Source organism: Erinaceus europaeus, chromosome 3 (genome assembly GCF_950295315.1).
Source record: "Erinaceus europaeus chromosome 3, mEriEur2.1, whole genome shotgun sequence".
Taxonomy (NCBI): Eukaryota; Metazoa; Chordata; class Mammalia; order Eulipotyphla; family Erinaceidae; genus Erinaceus; species Erinaceus europaeus.
The window spans coordinates 19,474,115-19,495,774 of NC_080164.1; the positions used below are offsets into that span (position 1 = coordinate 19,474,115).

At 51.9% G+C, this 21,660-nt stretch overlaps 1 protein-coding gene across 1 annotated transcript in view; it reads left to right on the top strand.

Moving 5' to 3' along the window:
• The first annotated feature begins 485 nt into the window (after positions 1 to 485).
• The window catches only part of TOGARAM2 (TOG array regulator of axonemal microtubules 2), a 53,697-nt gene continuing 32,522 nt past the window's right edge, over positions 486 to 21,660 (top strand). Inside the window, exons 1-5 of the mRNA XM_060188421.1 lie at positions 486 to 594; positions 1,105 to 1,295; positions 12,490 to 12,656; positions 20,123 to 20,258; positions 21,004 to 21,117. Of these exons, the coding sequence (XP_060044404.1) occupies positions 20,231 to 20,258; positions 21,004 to 21,117 (142 nt within the window). The 5' untranslated portion in view covers positions 486 to 594; positions 1,105 to 1,295; positions 12,490 to 12,656; positions 20,123 to 20,230. The remainder of the gene's footprint in view (positions 595 to 1,104; positions 1,296 to 12,489; positions 12,657 to 20,122; positions 20,259 to 21,003; positions 21,118 to 21,660) is intronic.

Here is a 21,660-nt window from a genome sequence, read left to right on the forward strand (position 1 = left end):
GATAGAGTATCCAGAAATTGAGAAGGAAGGAGGTGATAGAGAGAAAGAGACAAGAGACACCTGCAGCACTGCTTCACCACCTGCAAAGCTTTTCCCCCGGCAGGTGGGGACTGAGGGCTTGAACCTGGGTCCTTATGCACTGTAACGTGTGCGCTATATCATGAGCACCACCACCGCCTCGCCCCGTCTCTCTCTCTCTTTCTATCTCTCTCCCTGGTGTCCCGGCTCCTGGGACAGGAGTTCCAACTGGGAGCACCCAGTGCCTGGCTGGGCCCCAGAGGAGCGGAGGCCAAGGGGAACGGTCTCCTGGTTCCTCTCTCCCTCATGTCGGCATCCAGGTCTCCTTGAGAGGCCTGGTTGCTATGCAGCCTTGTTTATTCAAGGAGATCCTGGCAGAGCAGCAGCTAGCCTGCTGCGGGCACCGGCTGCCCCAGAACCTGCCCAGACAGGAGGTTGTGGCCCGGGCCTGTGGGGCTGGGCTGGGCAGGCAGGTGGGCAGGGGCTGCTGTCACTGCCTCCCTGGGCAGTGTTGCCTGCAGACACGCCTTGGAACCTGGATCCCTCGGGGTGGGAGTCCAGCCACTGGACGGGGAGGTGAGAGGTGCTGAGCCGGCCAGGTGGCTCAGGTGACCGTGTGTGTGTGTGTGTGTCAGAGGGGGTATCTGTGCAGCTGAACCCCTTGGAGGGGTGTTGGGGCCTTGCCCCTGGAGGCTAAGGGCAGAAGGGAGCCGGAGGCCTGTGCCAGCTCTTCAGGCAGGGGTGGTGCTGTCCTGGAAGGTGCCAGAGGTGGCCTCTGTCAGTGTCTTCTGCTTGGGGCGAGTACCACAGCTCAGAGGCTACCTGGGTGGGTGGGGACACCTGGCTCAGGCTCTGTGTGTCTCCACCCTAGGTACACGGTGGGGTCCTGCTCTGAATTCCAGTTCTAACTCCTGCTCTCATAAGGCTGTGTGGATAGAGGCCATCTCTGAGCCTGTTTTTTTCACCTGTAATGCCAGAGTTTAGTTGATATTTAAGTACCTCCTTTCAAAAACTATTGGGTTGTTTAAAGTCATGTTATTTGTTTTTTTTTTTCTACACAAATGTGTGTTGTGACTTTTCTGACAGCCCAGTATCTGCAGAGTATCTCTTGGCTCTGGCGTATGGTGCTGTGGGGGTCTGAACCTGGAACCCTGGGGCCTCAGGCATACACGTCCTGCGCACCGACATGTTGAGTATCTATCTCCCTTGCCCTCTGCTGAAGGTTAACAAAAGCCTCGTTCGGTGTGGAGACAGCACAGAGGGCACTCGCTGGCTGAGTCCCTGGACTTGATGCTGTTCTTTCTGCGGACACCTGTTCACACAAGTGTGGGCAGAATGGGGCTTCGAGGACCACCTCTCCAGGCCAGGGCCCACACTGGCGGGAACTGGGAGCCCGGCAGGAGCTTCTGCTCTGTGGGTGCATATCTGCAGGTGTCGTTTTCGATGGGTTAGGTTGTTTTCTCCGGGCTGGCTTCACGGGCGGGTAACAGACGACCAGGGACTCATAGTTGAGCTGTAGGCAGTATCTCTTTATTCATGCAGGACTCAGCACAATCTAAGCCGAGCTAAGCTAAACTCAAGGTAAAGTACTCTAAAACTCACAATGCTGTCTTTATATATACTTGACAAGTAGGGTGGAAACAGGGTGTGACATAGAGAGGGTGGAGAGAAAAGTGACTGGTGACAATCAGAGTGTGACAAGGAGGGGGGGTGGAGCAAAAACATATCATGAAACAGTGGGGATTGAACCAATGCCCTGGAGGGAGGTGCTTGTTAACAGCGGTTATATAAATAGAATGAAGTGGTTATGTAAATAGAATAGTGTTAAGCAGGGGGAATTTAAACCAAATGAAACAGAAGGGGTCTCATGCATACCAACATGCAGGGTTGGGGCTGGAGAGTCTGGGGACCCAGCCTGGGCAGATGTCAAAAATGAGAAACTGAGCTATTTCTGAGCCAGGCAAGTGCCACCTGCCCATCCCCACTCCTCCCCCTCCCTACACAACAGGACAGGGCCTGAGCCTGTCCACCCCTGGGCCTGCCTAGTGCACAGAATGGTTGTTTTAGCCCAGGGAGCCCTGGCTTTGCAGATTCAGAGAGGGGTAGGCTCGTGGGGGTGGGAGACAGGGAGAGACCCATCTCGAGATCCAGTCTGAGTCTCCCCCAGTCCAGGGTCACCTCCCAGGCACCAGGTTCTGCTCACCAGCCCTGTTCCGGAAGCTCATGTTTTGCCTTGAACTCAGCTGGGTGCTCTGAGGGGAATGTCTAAAACCCACAAACAGTTGAATCAAGAGTCACAGCGTAAACGTCTGGACAGCCACTGCCCAGGGCACTGCAAAGAACAGGCACCCCTGAGCCCCCAACCCCGGGCTGGGGGTGTCCCTCATCACAGCCCCCTCCTGCCCCCTCGGGGGCTAGTCGCTCCATTGTTTTCCCTGGCTTTCCCATAGTTTTGCTACCTGTGTGGGCCCTTCTAGGAGGTGCTGACATTCCTCTTTCCCTGCGTTTCACCTGGACAGAAGCTCTGCAGCTCGGAGTCCTGTGAGCCTGACCTCTCACTGACCGTCCCTCTGCAGTGTCCCGCCCTGTCTAGTCGTCTGAGTGTTCGGCCCGGGGGTTAGTTCCAGGTTTGCGTGTTTGCAATAGAATTGCCAGGAGCATCCTTGTGCGTCCTCTGTTCACACGGGTGAAGGTTCCTCTGGGGCAGATGCCGGCAGTGAGTCTCTGGGCAGAGAATCTGCATGTCTCAAACCTGACCAGATAGCAATGGCTGAGGCTGCCTACATAGAGGCCATGTCCTCTGCACGCACAGTGCCCCCAGCACCTGCTCTTGGTGGTACTGGGCGTTCGCAGCTTTGTACATGTGAGCAGCTCCCTCTGACTTTAAGCCACCTCTCTAGTGCCTGCCTTCCTCCTGGTGCTGTTTCCTCCACTCTCCTTTCTCAGCGCTCAGCTCCACTGTGTTCCTGGAGCCCCATTTTCTTAAATACGTATATATATATACAAAATATATATATATATTTATGTGCTTATTTATTTGCCTTTATATTACAGAATTACATGTTGACAGGGGTTCGAATCCATACCATTTCCACCACCAGAGTTCTAAATCTACACTCTCCCCACTGCAATCCACCACAGTTCCCCTAAAGTTGTAGACATGGGCCAACCATCTTCTCTACAACTTTCTGTCCATATTTATACATAGTTGCCCCTTCTTTTCCTGATTCAATCCTCTCTGCCACTCTAAGCCACTCATAACATTGTAGCTACCTCCATATGCCCCTCTCCTTTTCCTTTTGTCTCTCTGGGTGCTGATGGAGCTGGAGTGCAGAGTCCTCTTATCTTCCTCCTGTCACTTCTCCCCCCGCTGGGAGTCTGGATCAAGGGTGTTTATGGGGAGCAGAAGGTAGGAGTTCTGGCTTCTGTAGCTGCTTCTCCACTGAGCATGGGCGCTCACAGGTCGATCCACACCCCCAGCCTGTTTCTATCTTTCCCTAGTGGACCAGAGCTCTGGACATTTGCTTATTTATTTATTTATTTATTTATTTATTTATTTATTTAGAAAGAGGAGGGAGGGAGAGAGGACCAGAGGACCACTTAGCTCTGGCATACTGTAGTGCTGGGGACTGAAACTGGAGCCTCGGGGTGCAAGTCCTATGCTGTGACAGCCTGAGTTATCACTGGGCCCTGGGCTGCCATTTTTCGCCCTGCCCTCATATCCCTCTGTCCCTGGTCTTCCTGGAGAACTAAGCACTCACCCAAATTGTCTCTCTCTGACTGAGATTTGTTGTTGTTTGTCTTTATGACTGCGAGACCTGCTTGAACCCAGGCTCTTGTGCATGGTAACATGTGCACTCTACCAGTGCACCATCACCAGGTCCCTTTGCTGGTTTTTGAAACACAGCTTGCACAGACTTTCTGTCACCCACAGGCTTTCCTGGGACAGGGACAGAGAGGGAGAGAGAACTAGACACCTGTAGACCTGTTTCACAGCTTGTAAAGCTCTTCTCTCGCAGATGGGGAGTGGGGGCTCCAACCCAGGTCCCTGGGCTTGGTAAAGTGTGCACTCAACCAGGTGCCCCACTTCCTGGCCCCAATTATGCAGAAAGACTCTCATGCCTGAGACCCCAGAAGCCCCAGGCTCAATTCCTCACACTATCATAAGCCAGAGTTAAGCAGTGCTCAGGTGAGAAAACAAACAAATAAAAACATTCATAGCCACTGGTTACTGAGTATCTGCTAGGTGCCAAGTGTACTATTATTTATTTATTTTTATTATTTTAGTGATTTAATAGCAGTATACAAGATCAGCAGATTACAAGGGTGGAGTTTCACACTGCACCCACCACCACAGTTCTCTGCACCCCCACCTGCCTCTCCCCCCTTCCTCCCAGGGATGACCACCAGAGTTTTCACCAAATCTTAGCTACAGTCTGCCATGTGTGAGTGTATGCATTTCAGTTCTTTCTACTGCACCTATGAGTGAAACCATGCGGTGGTCATCTTTCAGAGAAATGTAGGTCATGTGGTAACAGATAGAAGCTATAGCAACAAGAGGACTCAGACACACACACCAAATTAAAGAACCTCAAGATATGGTAAGAAGAATGAGAAGATTTTTTTAAAGAACAGTTTATGAAAATGACTTCATTTAACAAGACGGAGAGGACTATATGCATGTAAATGTGTTATATAAAAGTGTTACACATGGGGTCTGGGTGGTGGTGCACCTGGTTGAGCACACATATTACAATGTGCAAGGACTCAGGTTCAAGCTCCCACCTGCAAGGGGAAAGCTTCATGAGTGGTGAAGCAGGGCTGCAGCTCCCTCTCTCTCTCTCTCTCTCTCTCTCTCTCTCTCTCTCCCTTCTTCTCAATTTCTGGTTCTTCTTCTTCTAGCGTTTGCCCTTCTTCCATAGCCAGTCAACAGCATCAGGTTGGGCCTGATGTAAAGTTTCGAGACCTCCTTTGAATCTGGAGAGGTGGCAGTCGTTGACTATGTGGGTCATAGTCTGTCTGTAGCCGCAGGGGCAGTTCGGGTCGTCTCTGGCTCCCCAGCGATGGAACATAGCTGCACACCGGCCATGGCCTGTTCGATAGCGATTGAGGAGGGCCCAATCATAACGTGCTAGGTCAAAGCCGGGTTGACGCTTGCAGGGGTCTGTGATGAGGTGTTTGTTCTTGACCTCAGCTGACTGCCAACTCTGTTTCCAAGAGACTGGAACAGAGAAGTTCAGTGTAGGCACAGGGGACCAGATTGGGTGACGAGACGTCAAGCGTTGGACAGGGTGGGTGAAGATATCCGCATATATTGGCAGGTCCGGTCGAGCGTAGACGTGGGAAATGAACTTAGATGATGCCGCATCCCGACGAATATCTGGCGGGGCGATGTTGCTAAGAACTGGCAGCCATGGAACCGGGGTGGAACGGATGGTTCCAGAAATTATCCTCATGGAGGAATATAATTTGGAATCGACCAAGTGGACATGGGGGCTACGGAACCATACTGGGGCACAGTATTCTGCAGTGGAATAGCATAATGCCAGAGATGATGATCGTAGTGTGGAAGCGCTCGCGCCCCATGAGGAGCTGGCCAGTCTTGCAATGATGTTATTCCTCGCGCCCACCTTTGCTGCAGTTTTTATGAGATGTTTGTGAAATGACAGAGTGTGATCGAGAGTAACGCCAAGATAGACTGGCTGGACTTCATGCCGGATTCTCGTATCGCCAAGCTGCACATTAAGCTCACGCGAGGCCGAGGCATGGTGTAGATGGAAAACAGATGATACCATTTTTGCAGTGCTAGGGATTAGTCGCCATTTTTTACAGTAATCAGATATCAGAGACATGTCTTTCGTGAGTGTTTCCTCGAGGATGTCGAACTTGGATGCCTGAGTTGCACAGCAGATGTCATCGGTGTAGATGAACTTCCTTGAAGAAGTTTCTGGGAGGTCATTGATGTAAATATTAAATAGCGTAGGAGCCAGAACAGAGCCCTGGGGGAGGCCACTTGAGACAAGTCTCCATCTGCTAGACTTGTCACCCAGATGCATCTGGAATCTTCTGTTTTGGAGAAGAAACGATATAGTGTTGGCCACCCATGGAGGCAGGCATCTTGAGATCTTGACTAGAAGACCACGGTGCCAGACCATGTCATAGGCTGCTGTGAGATCAACAAAGACAGCACCCGTCTTTAAATTCTTCTGGAATCCATTTTCTTTTTTTTTTTTTTTTTTTTTTAATCTCCACTGGTTTAATCCCCACTGGTTTGCACTCTTTTTCCACTCCGCCCCCTTATCCTACGTACTTCCTTTTTCCACCCTATCACTTACTTCCTGGAAATTATAAATGCAGATGAATAAAGCCAGCATGGCATTGCGTTCCCGCTCAGCCATAAGAGTTCCTGGTTCCTCTCCCGTCGCTGAGTATGCAGCAGCCTAGGTTGGCTCCGGCAGAGTTCTCTCCAACCCAGAGAGCATGTGCCCGGGAAGAAACACCCTCAGGCTAGTCCGGCATCTGTCCTATACAACAACATCAGTAACAACAACAATAATAACTACTACAACAATGAAAAACAACAAGGGCAACAAAAGGGAAAATAAATAAATAAATAAATATTAAAAAAAGACACTGCTTAGATCACTGTATCCCTGCTTCCCTCTTCTTTCTTTCTTTTCTTTTATTTTTTTAGTATTTATTTATTAATTCCCTTTTGTTGCCCTGTTTTTTATTGTTGTTGTTACTGATGTCGTCGTTGTTAAATAGGACAGAGAGAAATGGAGAGAGGAGGGGAAGACAGAGAGGAGGAGAGAAAGATAGACACCTGCAGACCTGATTTACTGCCTGTGAAGCGACTCCCCTGCAGGTGGGGAGCAGGGGGCTCTAACCTTCCCTCTGCTTTCTACCTTTCTACATTGGGTTTCTGTGGCTGGAATCCATTTTCAATGTAAGTTGAGAGGGCCAGGGCTTGTTCGCAGGTAGATCTTCCTGGGCGGAAACCAACTTGGGCGGGTGATAGGAATTTCTCTGTAAGATGAGAAATATGTGACAGAAGCAGCCTCTCAAGGAGTTTGTAACACACGGAACGTTTACCATACGGCCTCTTCGACTTTCTACGACTCCATTACTATTGGAACTATTCAGCTCGTCAATGTATATAAGCCTCCCAGTGCCTCATGGGATAATGAGGTCCTGCCTAGCCCGAATCACCCCGCCGTTTACGTTGGAGACTTTAATAGTCATCACCAAGACTGGGGATATTCCTCCACTCATGCTGACGGCTCTATCTTAGCTGACTGGGCTTCAGCGAATGACCTCTCCCTATTATACGATCCCAAACAGCCAGGCTCTTTTCACAGTGCTAGATGGAATAAAGACTCGTCACCCGACCTGTGCTCGATTAGCACAGTCAACGGCCAAGCCTTTCCCGCTACGAGACAAGTTCTCAAGATCTTCCCGCGCAGTCATCACCGCCCAGCTATCATCCACATTGGTCTCCAGCTCCCACTGATTCTGTGCTCGGAGAAACTAAGATGGAACTTTCGGAAAGCAAACTGGCGTCTGTTCAGTGATCTTACCAACAAATCTATTCCTGCAATTCCAATTAACTCTATCCCCTCTGAAGATTCCTACAGGCGCTTCCGCCAAGCCATCTTCAAAGCAGCTTCCCAAGCCATTCTTCGTGGGAGACGTGCTAACTATACACCTTGTCTTGATGCTGAATGCGAGCAACTACTAAAGCAGTATGATGAGTCGGGCGATCCAGATGTGGCTGACCATCTCATTGCCTCCCTGGATGCAGCACGCCAAGCCCGCTGGCAACAACTCACGGAAAGTCTGAACTTCACCCACTCAAGTAGGAAGGCCTGGAAGCTGGGTGCCGGTAGCCAACCCCCTCCCGTCTCCCATCCTCCCGTATCTCCAAACTCAGTGGCCAGTCACCTAACTCAAGTTGGACGTGCTAAGATCGACCCAATTTGGAAAAGAGAAATTTCCCACGAGTGGTCATCCCACTTCCGGTTATCTTGTCCATCTCCAAAACTCTCTCCCTTTACACTGTCTGAACTGGAAGACGCTTTGAAGAGGGTTAAAACTGGGAACAGCTGCTGGCTATGATAACATCACCCCAGAACTCATTCTTAACCTGGGTCCCACGGCAAAGAAGTGGCTCGCTTCATTCCTGTCCCCACATCTTGGTATCTGAGTCTATGCCCAAAGTTTGGCGTCGTGCGAAGGTAATAGCGGTTTTGAAACCAAAGAAAGACCCAACACTGGCCGCCAGCTATAGACCAATTTCTCAATTTCTGGTTATCTCTAGCCAATAAGTAAATATAATAAAAATAAAAAGTGTTACACATTATATATATGTGTATATATGAGTTCTTGTCTCACCATTCTTTAAAAATTTTTTTAAAAAATATTTCCTTTTTGTTGCCTTTATTGTTTTTATTGTTGTTGTAGTTATTGTTGTCGTCATTGTTGGATAGGACAGAGAGAAATGGAGAGAGGAGGGGAAGACAGTGAGGGGGAGAGAAAGACAGACACCTGCAGACCTGCTTCACCAGCTGTGAAGCGACTCCCCTACAGATAGGGAGCCGGGGGCTCGAACCGGGATCTTTATGCTGGTCTTTTCGCTTTGCACCACGTGCGTTTAACCCATTGTGCTACCACCCAACTCCCATCTCACCATTCTTGAACATCTTCTATCCATTTCTTCCTTCCTTTTCATTCTTTAAAGTTGTCCCATATTTCTATGGTGTGTGTTTCTGAGTCTGTTTCACTGTGTGCCACCTTGTGGAGAGTGAAGTGTTCCTTGTTTCTTTCTCTGTGACACTCTTTTCAGTGACTCTTGCAAGGCAGATCAGGTAATGGCCAACTCAGATGCACCACTACATGCTTCTCAGGGCCTGGGAGACAGTGCAGAGTCAGAACACAGGACCTGCATCCATGTGACTCCACACTTGGTCCCCGGCACCATCAGCAGCCAGATCTGAGCGGTGCTCTGGTAGAAAAAATTTTTGTCATATATATTTTAAAGATTTTATTTATTTATTATTGGGTAGAGACAGAAATTGAGAGGTGAAGGGGGGATAGAGAGGAAGAGAGACAGAGAGACAGCTGCAGACCTGCTTCACCACTTGTGAGGTTTTTCCCCTGCAGGTGGGGACCAGGGGCTTGAACCTAAGACCTTGCGCACTGTAATGTGAGCACTTAGCCAGGGATGCCATCACGTGACTCCCCTTCATATTTTTCCTGACTGTGTCCGTAACCTTGTGAGATAGTCTTATCCCATTTGCTGCTAAGTGGAGGCCCAGAGGAGTTGAGTGATGCCCCTGAGCCTCCCAGCAAGCAGTGGGACCAGCCCCAGGCCTGTCCGCACCAGTGTCCACACTCTGAGACCAAGGTCCTCCTCCGGGAGTGGAGGCGGCAGCCCTGACGCCTCCCTGTGGGGCTCCGTGGCCTCCAGCCTGGTGCTCACTCACTTTGAGACAAGAATGATGCTGTCCACTGTGCTGATCTGGTTCAGAAAGACCCAGCATCTGGTGTGGAGCTCAGAAGTGCCAGTTCCCTTCTCACCAAGACCGGCTGTGAGGATGTGCTTTATGTTTTTAAATTGATTTAACACGAGTTTACAATACTATACAGTTTTAGGGGATTAGTTTTCTCCCTCCCTCCCTCCCTCCCTCCCTCCCTTCCTCCCAGAGACAGAATGAAAGAGACCACAGCACCAAAGCTTCCTTTAACCTGGTGGCAGCTGGGCTCACAGCTGGGTCATGCACATGGCAAAGCAGCCCGCTATCCTAGTGAACTATCGTGACGACCCCAGACACAGAGCTTCACGCTTTTCTGTGTCTATAAGGAGCCCCGCACCCACTACCAAAGTTCCTTGGAGCAGCATCACACCAAAGGTAGCTCTTACCACCCCCCAGCCTCTGCTTCATGTTCCTTTTGATAACAACCACACTTTTCAGAGCTGGTCTGGCTGTTACTATCATTACCCTCTTGCCAGTGTGCTTGGTTTAGTTTTTTTTTTTAATATGTATTTATTTTCCCTTTTATTGCCCTTGTTGTTTTATTGTTGTAGTTACTGATGTCATCATTGTTGGATAGGACAGAGAGAAATCAAGAGAGGAGGGGAAGACAGAGAGGAGGAGAGAAAGATAGACACCTGTAGACCTGCTTCACTGCCTGTGAAGTGACTCCCCTATAGGTGGGGAGTCGGGGGCTCGAACCGGGATTTTCTCGCCGGTCCTTGTTCGCTAAACCCGCTGTGCTACCACCCAACTGTCGGTTTAGTTATTTCTATCTCACATCTGGTAGTGTCTTCCTTATTTCACCTACTGTGATCACCTCCTGCACCATCCATTTGGTCTCAAAAGACATAGGCTCTTTTTTCATTGGCAGAGTAGTATTCCACTGTGTGTATAAAGGAAGTGCTTTACTTTTTATTTCATTCATTCATTCATTCATTCACTCATTCACTCACTCATTAATTCAACAAGCTAACATTGAGTTATTACATGTGCAGCACGCTGTGTTTGGCGCTTTACGTTTCCTGAAGTCCCTTAGGGCTTGTGAGCTGAGCTGCCACTCCCCCATCTCCTTCTGTCTGGAGGATGGAGGGATTACAGGAGTCCCAAGATGGCAGGGGTGATGGCATCTGTGGCCAGTGGGTGCAGCCCCAGGGGGCACTAAGAGAGTCTGGAAGGGTACAGGTATGGTGGGAGGCATGTTCTCTGTGACTGTCCCCCAGTTGGGTCATGTCCATCACGGGTGGGACCAGGAGCCTGGGCAAGGACCCTGGCATGCCCCCCACAAGGGTCAGGTGGGCAAGGGTGGCTCCCCCTGGTTTGGGTGGAGCTGGGTGTGGGGCTGCTGCTCCCAGAGTGGCCAGTGTCCCACCAGAAGAGGAGAGTCACTGTGCCTGCAGCCCTGTCCAGGGGAGGGAGAGTGGGGTTGCATGTTGTCTCTGGGCTCAGACACAGGCTCCAGAACTTTGTGCTCACCTGGCTCTCGTGCTCTGTGGTCACAGCTCGCACTTCCTGACCTCTTTCCCCCTCCATCCCGCTCCCTCTACCTCCCTGCACTGCTGTCCCCTTTGGGGTCTGAGGCCTGCTGTGTGGACCTGCCCAAGCCAGTGCCTTTTGTCCTGTCCAGCTAGTTCAGGGTCCAGCTCCATCCCGAAGACTCCCTGTCCTCCCTCTGCCACCCATTCAGCCACCCCATCTCCTGCCCCCAGCCCCAGGCTCTAGTAAGTTCTGCAGAACGAGCAAACTGATCAGCAGGTCACACGGACTTCATCCGACTTAACTTCTTCCTTCCTCTCCCAGCATCTCCACAATGTTCTATCTTAGGCCCAGAGATTGCTCCGTAGAGAGGTCGTGTGTCTGACCACGTGTGAGGTTTGCTTCCTACCACCATGGAGGGGCACCGTAGCCGGCATCAAGCAAGGATAGCTCCGCGGATCGCGGGGCAGTGATATGCTCTCTCTCCTCTCTGTCTCTCTCCCTACCATTCTCTCTGTTATTTACATTTTAATCAGCTATGGCTTATGGTGATGCTGGGGATTTAACCGGGGACTTGGCAGCCTCAGGCATGAAAGTCTTTGGCGTGACCAATTTCCTGTCTCCCCAGACCCTCCCATTTACTTTAAAACAAAGTGAATAGGGAGTCCGGCGGTAGCGCAGCGGGTTAAGCGCACGTGGTGCAAAAACGCAAGGACCGGCGTAAGGATCCCGGTTCGAGCCCCCGGCTCCCCACCTGCAAGGGAGTCCCTTCACAGGCGATGAAGCAGGTCTGCAGGTGTCTATCTTTCTCTCCCCCTCTCTGTCTTCCCCTCCTCTCTCCATTTCTCTCTGTCCTAGCCAACAACAATGATGACATCAATAACCACAACAATGTTAAACAATAAGGGCAACAAAAAGGGAAAAAAAAAAAAAAAAAAACAAAGTGAATAAGGAGCCAGGTGGTGGCATACCTGGTTGACGCACATGTTACCATGCACGAGGACCCAGGTTCAAGCCCCCGGTCCCCACCTGCAGGGGGGAAGCTTTGCAAGCGGTGAAGCAGGGCTGCAGGTCTCCCTCTCCCTCTCCCTCTCCCTCTCCCTCTCCCTCTCCCTCTCCCTCTCCCTCTCCCTCTCCCTCTCCTTCTCCTTCTCCCTCTCCCTCTCTACCACCCCCTTACCTCTCGATTTCTGGCTGTCTCTATCCAATAAATGAATAAAAGTTAATTTAAAAAAGTGAAATAAAATGACATGAACTAAAATAGAATAAAAATAAAGTGAATAAAACCTGACTGGGGAGGCAGCAGATGGAATGAGAGGTGTGAGGTATGCCTTTTGCTGAGCCGCGTCCTTGACCATTTCTATGACTGTTAGTACGATTCATTCATTCATGGTTGCTGCTCGGCGCTTTGCTGGGGCTACTTATCATTCCCACCAGACTCTTTTTCTTTTCCCCCAGTTAGTGGGAAACAGTGCTCTGCTGGGTGAGCCATCTCTGCGTCTGCTAGATGTTTTTCACAAGGGATTTTAACACTTCTATCAAGAACTTTGGTGGGACCTGTCTCAGATGAAGAATCCAAAGCTTGGAGGAGTGAAATAATACCCTCAAGTTACTGCAGGAGAGTGAAAGGTAGGATTCCATTAGCCTTTGACCCTAAGGCCAGGTTCCGGGTGTTCTGAGCTGGGCATGGGAGGGGGCAGGGTGTGGGAGGGGTCGGGTGCTAGCGCTGAGGTCTCTCTTCTGTGTGTATTTTGCTAGAAGGGTATATTCTAGGTTCAAGAACTAGGATTGGGGGCTAAGTGATAGCTCAGCGGGTAGCGTGCATGCCTATCATGTGTGAGGCCTTGGGCTGAGCACTGGCACCATATGGGAGCCCTGGGGACAGGAGTGGTGCTGTGGTGACATTCCCCCTCTCTCTCATCTCTGTCTGTGGGGCTGGGGAGACTGTCTTCCCCAGACCCCCCAGCCTGTCCCTCCTCTTCTGCTGAGCCTGACCCCATTGTCCTTCTCTGGGGATGAGTCTCAGCCGGGCTCCCTGAGGAGCAAGGTAGACAGGGAGCTGTGCACTGGCTCTCCTTGGGCTGTGCAAGGGACTGACATTCCTCCTTGAAGCTGTGAGCTCATTTGAAACCTTTGCTTCTCTGTCCCCTTCTACTCCTGTGGTTCTGGCCACCCTGGAGCCTCTGGAGCCATAGCTGAAGTGGGAGGAGTAGATGATGGTCACCTCCAAGCTGGGACACAGGTGCTGGTGTTCTTGTACAATCCAGAGTTGCAGGGGGACGGGCCAGAAGCAGGGGCCCCAGGAGCCTCTGGCTGGGAGGGCAGAGCTGGCTGTTCTTGTAAGGGGTGGTCATTCTTTGGTCCCTTGATCAGCGTTAGGGATAACTGGCATTCAGTGAATTGTGGCTGGGGTGGGGTTCTAGGTGCTGTGCTGTTGATGCAACCCCCTGAAGCTTTCTTAAATTTTATTTATTTAATTTTTTTATATTTTTAATATTTATTTTATTTATTCCCTTTTGTTGCCCTTGTTGTTTTATTGTTGTAGTTATTATCGTTGTTGGATAGGACAGAGAGAAATGGAGAGAGGAGGGGAAGACAGAGAGGAGGAGAGAAAGATAGACACCTGCAGACCTGCTTCACCGCCTGTGAAGCGACTCCCCTGCAGGTGGGGAGCCGGGGTTCGAACTGGGATCCTTATGCCGGTCCTTGTGCTTTGCGCCACCTGCGCTTAACCCGCTGCGCTACAGCCCGACTCCCCTCCCCCTGAAGCTTTGTACACATTTGTGCTGCAATTTAAATAAAAAATATATGTATATATATATATATATATATTTATCAGAGCACTGCTTAGCTCTGGCTTATAGTGATGCTGGGAACTGAACCTAGAACCACTGAGCCTCAGACATAAGAGTTTTTTTTTTTTGTATAACCATTATGCTATCTCCCCAGCCTGAAAATTGTATAATTAAAAAAATTATATCTATTTATTATTTATTTCCTTTTGTTGCCCTTGTTGTTTTATTGTTGTAGTTATTTTTTTTCTTTTTTTTAAATTTTTTTTTTTTAATTTAAGAAAGGATTAATTAACAAAACCATAGGGTAGGAGGGGTACAACTCCACACAATTCCCACCGCCCAATCTCCATATCCCACCCCCTCCCCCGATAGCTTTCCCATTCTCTATCCCTCTGGGAGCATGGACCCAGGGTCATTGAGGGTTGCAGAAGGTAGAAGGTCTGGCTTCTGTAATTGCTTCCTCGCTGAACATGGGCGTTGACTGGTCGGTCCATACTCCCAGTCTGCCTCTCTCTTTCCCTAGTAGGATGGGTCTCTGGGGAAGCTGAGCTCCAGGTGTTGTAGTTATTATGGTTGTCATTGATATCACCACTATTGGACAGGACAGAGAGAAATAGAGGAAAGGAAGACAGAGAGGGAGAGAAAGATAGACACCTGCAGACCTGCTTCACCGCCTGTGAAGCGACTCCCCTGCAGGTGGGGAGCCGGGGGCTCGAACCAAGATCCTTATGCCGGTCCTCGCGCTTCGTGCCACGTGCGCTTAACCCGCTGCGCTACCGCCCGACTCCCCTTTTCTTATTTTTATTAGCGATTTACTAATCGCTCACAAGATCATGTAAGACTACTGAGGGATAGTGCTACACCACATCCACCACCAAAGGTCTGTGACTCCCCCTCACCTCACCTCCATTGGCTTTAGTTTTTTCTATTCCACACCTGGGTGAAGTCATCTTGACTTATCTCCATGCCGCCCGAGGAGGCTGTGGTGCTGTGTGGAGGTGGGGGAGCCAGTCTTGCCCTGAGGCCCTTGCAGTAGAGGTGACCTCTGAACTTAGTACTATCTCAGGCCTCTTGGTATACTCCCAACCTTCACTCCTGGTCCTAGACATGAGCCACTTTGGAGAAACTGAGGCAGAAATATACTTTGACAGGCTGCTGTGAGAAATAGGGTCATTTTTTGTTTTGTTTTGTTTTGTTTTTGCCACCATGGTTGTCACTGGGGTTTGGTGCCTGCATGACAAATCCACTGCTCCTGGTGGCTGTTAAAAGTATTTTTTTTATTAGTGATTTACAAAAATATAAGACAATAGGGTATCATTTTTTAAGAAATAGGTTTTATTCTTTTTTTTTAAACTTTATTTTCCCTTTTGTTGCCCTTGTTTTATTGTTGTAGTTATTATTGTTGTTGTTATTGATGTCGTTGTTGGATAGGACAGAGAGAAATGGAGAGAGGAGGGGAAGTCAGAGAGGGGGAGAGAAAGACACCTGCAGGCCTGCTTCACCACCTGTGAAGCGACACCTCTGCAGGTGAGGAGCCTGGGGCTTGAACCAGGATCCCTACGTCAATCCCTGTGCTTTGCACCACGTGCGCTTAACCCACTGTGCTACCGCCCAACTCCCAATAGGGTATAATTTCACACTGTTCTGACACCAGAGTTATGTCTCCGTCCTCCTCCAGTGAAAATTGCAATAGTTCTCTCGAGGTCTCAGATACAGCTGGCTATATATCTAAATATAGAGATGGAGAGAAATTAAGAGGGAAGGGGGCATAGAGAAGGAGAGAGTCAGAGAGACACCTGCAGCCCTGTTTCACCACTTGTGAAGCTTTCCCTCTGCGGAGAGGGGGTGGGGGCTTGAACCTGGATCCTTGCGCATTATAACATGTGCATTAAACTGGGTGCGCCACTGCCGCCTGCCTGCCGCCTGCCTGCCTGCCTGCCTGCCTGCCTTCCTGTTTGTCTTCCTTCCTCCCTCCCTTTCCTTTCCTTTCCTTTCCTTTCCTTTCCTTTCCTTTCCTTTCCTTTCCTTTCCTTTCCTTTCTCCTTTCTTTTTCTTCTCTTCCTTTCCTTCCTTTCTTCTTTCTCTCTCTCCCATCCTTCCTCCCTCCCTCTCTCTCCTCCTCCTCCTCCTCCTCCTCCTCCTCCTCCTCCTTCTTCTTCTTCTTCTTCTTCTTCTTCCTCCCCTTCTCCTTCTCCTTCTCCTCTTCCTCCTCCTCCTCCTCCTTCTTCTTCCCCTCTCTCTCTCTCTCTCTCTCTCTCTCTCTCCCTCTCTCACCTCTGGCTAACGGTCCTCTGGCCAGGATTTGGTTGTGAAGTGAGTCTGAATTACAACCCACCAGCCTCCATCCTGTTTGCATTCAAATCACTCAGAAGGTAACAAAAAAAAAAAATCTCTGTGGCCTGATCCTCAGAGTGTGGAGCTGTTTCCTGTTTCAGGAGGGGCCTGAGGTGGGGCCTTGGGCACTGGCATTCTGGTGTTCCCAGGCGACTCTGACAGGGAGAACAAAGGCTATGACCACAAAGGCCTTCCTGCATAAAACGCTCACAGAAGGTCTAGCCTCTGGTTAGGTACACAGAGCAGCAGCCTGTGGGGGCCTGTGATTCTCACTGCCCCTGAAGCCTGGACACCAGTGGGGAAGGTCTGTCTGCCTAGGACATTCCTTCAGGGCTCTGTCCAAAGCAGCCACCTTGCTGATCATTTCTCTTTCTCAGCTCACTGGGATCTAGAATCTTCTCCTTCTTATTTTAATGTTATTTAAATGAGAAAGACACAGACACAAAGAAAGAGACCAGAATACTGCTCAACTCTGGCTTATGGTGGTGCTGGGGATTGAGCCTCAGGCATAAGAGTTTCTCATAACCATTGTGCTGTCTCCCCAGCCCTAGAATCTTCTACTCTCACTGGGGAGAAATGCTTGTGTCTGGCTCCTCCTCAGGAACCTTTTTCCCGTCACCTGCAGACAAGGAGTGTTTTTTTCTACCTGGTGGGTGAGGCCAGGCTGGGCTGGAACCTCTGTTTGGCCACAAGGGTTGCTAGGAGAGGCCTTGCCCTCTGGGGCCCTGGTGGGACTGGTGGTAGTAGTTAGCTTCCAGCCAGAAGACAGGTTTTTTTACTTCCTGCATTGGGATTTGCTCTCTGCCAAAGGGAGTTGGCTCTGCATCCTGCCCCTCTCCCAGGTGTGGCCTCCAGGGAGCTGCACTCTGGGGGGTGAGGGGGAGGGGGCACGCGGGGAGATGTGGGCCCTGTCTGCACTCTGTGGGGTGGGTGGAGGGGGCACGTGGGGAGATGTGGGCCCTGTCTGCACTCTGGGGGGTGTGGGGAGGGGCACGCGGGGAGATGTGGGCCCTGTCTGCACTCTGTGGGGTGGGTGGAGGGGGCACGTGGGGAGATGTGGGCCCTGTCTGCAGTCTGGGGGGTGTGGGGAGGGGGCACGTGGGGAGATGTGGGCCCTGTCTGCACTCTGGGGGGTGTGGGGAGGGGGCACGTGGGGAGATGTGGGCCCTGTCTGCACTCTGGGGGGTGTGGGGAGGGGCACGCGGGGAGATGTGGGCCCTGTCTGCACTCTGGGGGGTGGGTGGAGGGGGCACGCGGGGAGATGTGGGCCCTGTCTGCACTCTGGGGGGTGTGGTGGAGGGGGCACGCGGGGAGATGTGGGCCCTGTCTGCACTCTGGGGGGTGGATGGAGGGGGCATGCGGGGAGATGTGGGCCCTGTCTGCACTCTGGGGGGTGTGGGGAGGGGGCACGTGGGGAGATGTGGGCCCTGTCTGCACTCTGGGGGGTGTGGGGAGGGGGCACGTGGGGAGATGTGGGCCCTGTCTGCACTCTGGGGGGTGTGGGGAGGGGGCACGTGGGGAGATGTGGGCCCTGTCTGCACTCTGGGGGGTGTGGGGAGGGGGCACGTGGGGAGATGTGGGCCCTGTCTGCACTCTGGGGGGTGTGGGGAGGGGCACGCGGGGAGATGTGGGCCCTGTCTGCACTCTGGGGGGTGTGGGGAGGGGGCACGTGGGGAGATGTGGGCCCTGTCTGCACTCTGGGGGGTGTGGGGAGGGGGCACGTGGGGAGATGTGGGCCCTGTCTGCACTCTGGGAGCTGGGGGGAGGGGGTACATGGGGAGATGTGGGCCCTGTCTGCACTCTGGGAGCTGGGGGGAGGGGGTACATGGGGAGATGTGGGCCCTGTCCTGGCTGGGTCTCGGAGCAGCCCTGGCTGTCCTCTTTTGCGAGGGTGCAGACAGGGCCCCGGGACCTCAGTCTAGGATCCATAAGGGCTGGGAGAGCATGAACTCAGCCATGTGTGTAAGAGTTCAAGGGACAGCAGTAGGGAGCCTTGTGGGTGATGGATTGGCGCTGTGGTGTGCCTCCTCTCTAAATGAAAAGAGCAAGAACTGGGTCTGGGAGGCTGCTCAGCCGCTCAGACAGGATGTCATATGTGCATGAGCTCCTAGGTTCAGTCCGCAGTCGAAAAGAAGAATGTGCAAAAGTGGGTGAATCCGCTTGTCTTGGGAGACACTTGGGGGCAGGAACGACAGTGAAGTGAGGTGAGGACAGAAGCCAGTGGACAGGGAGTTGGGCTGTAGCGCCTGTGGTGCAAAGCGCAAGGACTGGTGTAAGGATCCCGGTTCCAGCCCCCGGCTCTCCACCTGCAGGGGAGTCGCTTCATGGTAGGTGAAGCAGGTCTGCAGGTGTCTGTCTTTCTCTCCCCCTCTCTGTCTTCCCCTCCTCTCTTCATTTCTCTCTGTCCTATCCAATGATGATGACATCAGTAACAACAACATAACTGCAACAACAATAAAAAAACAAGGGCAACAAAAGGAAAAATAAATAAATAAATAATAAAAAAAGAGCCGGTGGCCAGTCCCTGAGGTTGGGAGGAGAGTGGGGAACATTTTGGGTGGCCAAACAGCCAAACAGGACAAAGACATGGCCTAGAAGTTTCACAAGCTTGATTTGGTACACGAGGTGACATAGGGAAGGGTGGGTGGATGCATGGGTAGGGCTTGGTGCGGAAAGAGACGTGTGCACTCTGGATGTAGACCCCCAGGACTGGTTTCTGGGGCAATCCGTCAGACACCCCAGAAAGGACCCAGGTCCTGCTCACCCAGCACAAGGCTTGCCCCCCATCCTCCCGCCGCAACCAGGGAAGTTCAAGCTCCTGAATGAGAGCTCAGAAAAGTGCTTTACTTTTTTTTTGCCTCTGGGGTTATTGCTAGGGCTCGGTGCCTGCACTACGAATCCATTGCTCCTAGAGACTATTTTTTCCCTTTTGTTGCCCTTGTTGTTTATCGTTATTATTGCTGCTGTTATTGTTGGATAGGACAGAGAGAAATGGAGAGAGGAGGGAAGACAGAGAAGGGGAGAGAAAGACAGACACCTGCAGACCTGCTTCACCGCCTGTGAAGCGACTCCCCTGCAGGTGGGAGCCAGGGCTCCAACTGGCTCTTGTGCTTTGCACCATATGTGCTTAACCTGCTGCACTACTACCTGGCCCCCTCATTTTAAAGTTTATTTAACTTGATAGGACAGAGAGAAGAGAGAAATTGAGAGGGAAGGGGGAATAGAAAGACAAGAGAGTCACCTGCAGCACTGCTTCGCCACGTTTGAAGTTTTCCCCTACAAATGGGAACTGGGGTCTTGAACCTGGGTCCTTGCACATGGTAGCATGTGTGTTTAACCAGGTGCACCACTGCCCACTCTCCAGAGAAGTGTTTTACTTTCTTTTTAAAAATTTATTTATTCCCTTTTTCTTGCCCTTGTTTTATTGTTGTAGTTATTGTTGCCTGTCTTCGTTGTTGGATAGGACAGAGAGAATTGGAGAGAGGAGGGGAAGACAGAGAGGGGGAGAGAAAGATAGACACCTGCAGACCTGCTTCACCATCTGTGAAGCCGGGGGGCTCGAACCGGGATCCTTACTCCTGTCCTTGCGCTTTGCGCCACGTGTGCTTAACCTGCTGCGCTACAGCTCGACTCCCAAGAAGTGTTTTAAACTGTGTTCGTCACATGGGTTGCAGATGGCTTGACAAGTAGAGCACAGACCTTCCATGCACAGAGTCCCGGGTGTGAGCCCTGGCACCGCATGGGAGCACCATGGACAGCACCAGGGGGAGCTCCGCAGATGGTGGAGAAGTGCTGTGGTGTCTCTTCCTTTCTGCCCTTTGTCTGTCTGCCTCTCCCTCCCTGGGTGCACAGAATAGGTAGATGGGGCCAGGGTGCTGGTGCTGGGCATGTGTGAGGCCCTGGGTCTGTTCCCGTGCCCATCCCTTGTCACCGGTGACTTCTTCCTACTTCCCTTCCTCCCTGCAGGACCCCGATGTCCCAGGTTGGGGCCCTCTCCAGCCCCAGGACTGTGCTCCCAACCCAGGAAGTGCCCACTGTGTGTGGAGGAGGCCCAGCCCCGGGTGCTGCTAGGGCATGGGCACCCGTGATGCTGTGTCCCCAGGTGAGGAGTGGTCTTGGCCATGGGGGGGGGCCGGGGCTGCGCTCTGCCTGGGACATGCCCTGCTCCCTGGGGGTGCCGGCTTCCCCACTCAGCTGCTGTCGGGTGGGGGGCTCCCTGGCCCAGGGAGGGGTACAGGGTGGAGAGTGGAGGAGGCAAAGGGGCACAGGTTTAGCTGTGTCTCCCCCTCTTTTCCTGACTCTTCTGTGGACGCCTCCTCCATCCCCACTCAGCTACTGCATGCCACTCACTCACTGTCCCCTCCACCCCTTGAGCTCAGGCCCCTCTGAGGCCCAGGTGAGCTTTGTCCATGGACTGAGTCACAGGGCCTGTGTGTGTGTGTGGGGCAGAGTGCCCGGCATAGGGAGCCACTTAACACACATTTGTGGCTGAGGCCTGGGGGCCCCTGTAGAGCTGGGGTGGAGAGGCTAGGAGGGGTTAGAGGCCCGGTGTGGATGAGGACCCCAGGAGTGAGTGACAGGGGCTCTGCTCAGCCCCTGAGGGTGGGTGGGGACGTCAGGGTTCTCTCCCAGGTGACCATGAAAAGTGTGGCCCTGTGGCAGATGGGGGCAGGGCCACGGGGCTCAGCATTTTGGGGATGACAGAGTCCGTGGAGTTATGGGGGTGAAGGACCACGGGAGGGGCAGGTGGGTGGCGGGGAGAGGGGTAGGGCTGGGGGACGGTCTTCAGCCTACTGCTCCCCATCTCAGAGGATGCTAATGGTTGTTGTCCCCGGCTCTGTCCCCAGTCGAGGTGCTGGCCCCGGTGGCCGTGTATTGTGGGAGAGTCCCACGGGCCAACGCTGGGCTCCGAGCATCCCCAGGAAGAGCCTTGGAGCCGGGGCTGCAGGCTTACAGAGAAGGTAAGCTGGGGGCCGGCTGGCTGGGAGCTGCCACTTTGGGGGAGCACCCTGGGTGGCGTCTCTGGGACTGCCGGCCTGGTGTGTGTGTGTGTTGCTTCCCGACGGCTGCCCCTCCAGGACCATGAGCACAGCTCAGAACTCGGGTCTCTGTCCTGGAGGGAGAGACGTGTCCTCAGAGGCTACTGTGTCCCCAAACTGCCACAGATACTTCTTGTACTGTGACCCTGCAGAAAGGGACCTTAGGTGAGTCATTTTTAGAGACCAGAGCCTTGGCTGAACATGGTGCTGGGAGTCAATCTGGAACTTCAGAGCCTCTGGAGGGAAAGTCTTTTGAAGAACTACTGTGCTGTCTCCTCAGCCATCTTTTTAAAAATCAAAACTAATTTTAATTTTTAAAACATTTTATTTTTATTTTATTTATTTATTTTTTTGCCTCCAAGGTTATTGCTGGGATTTGGTGCCTGCACTACGAGTCCACTGCTCCTGAGGGCTATTTTTTCACTTTTGTTGCCCTTGTTTATTGTTGTAGTTATTATTTGTTGT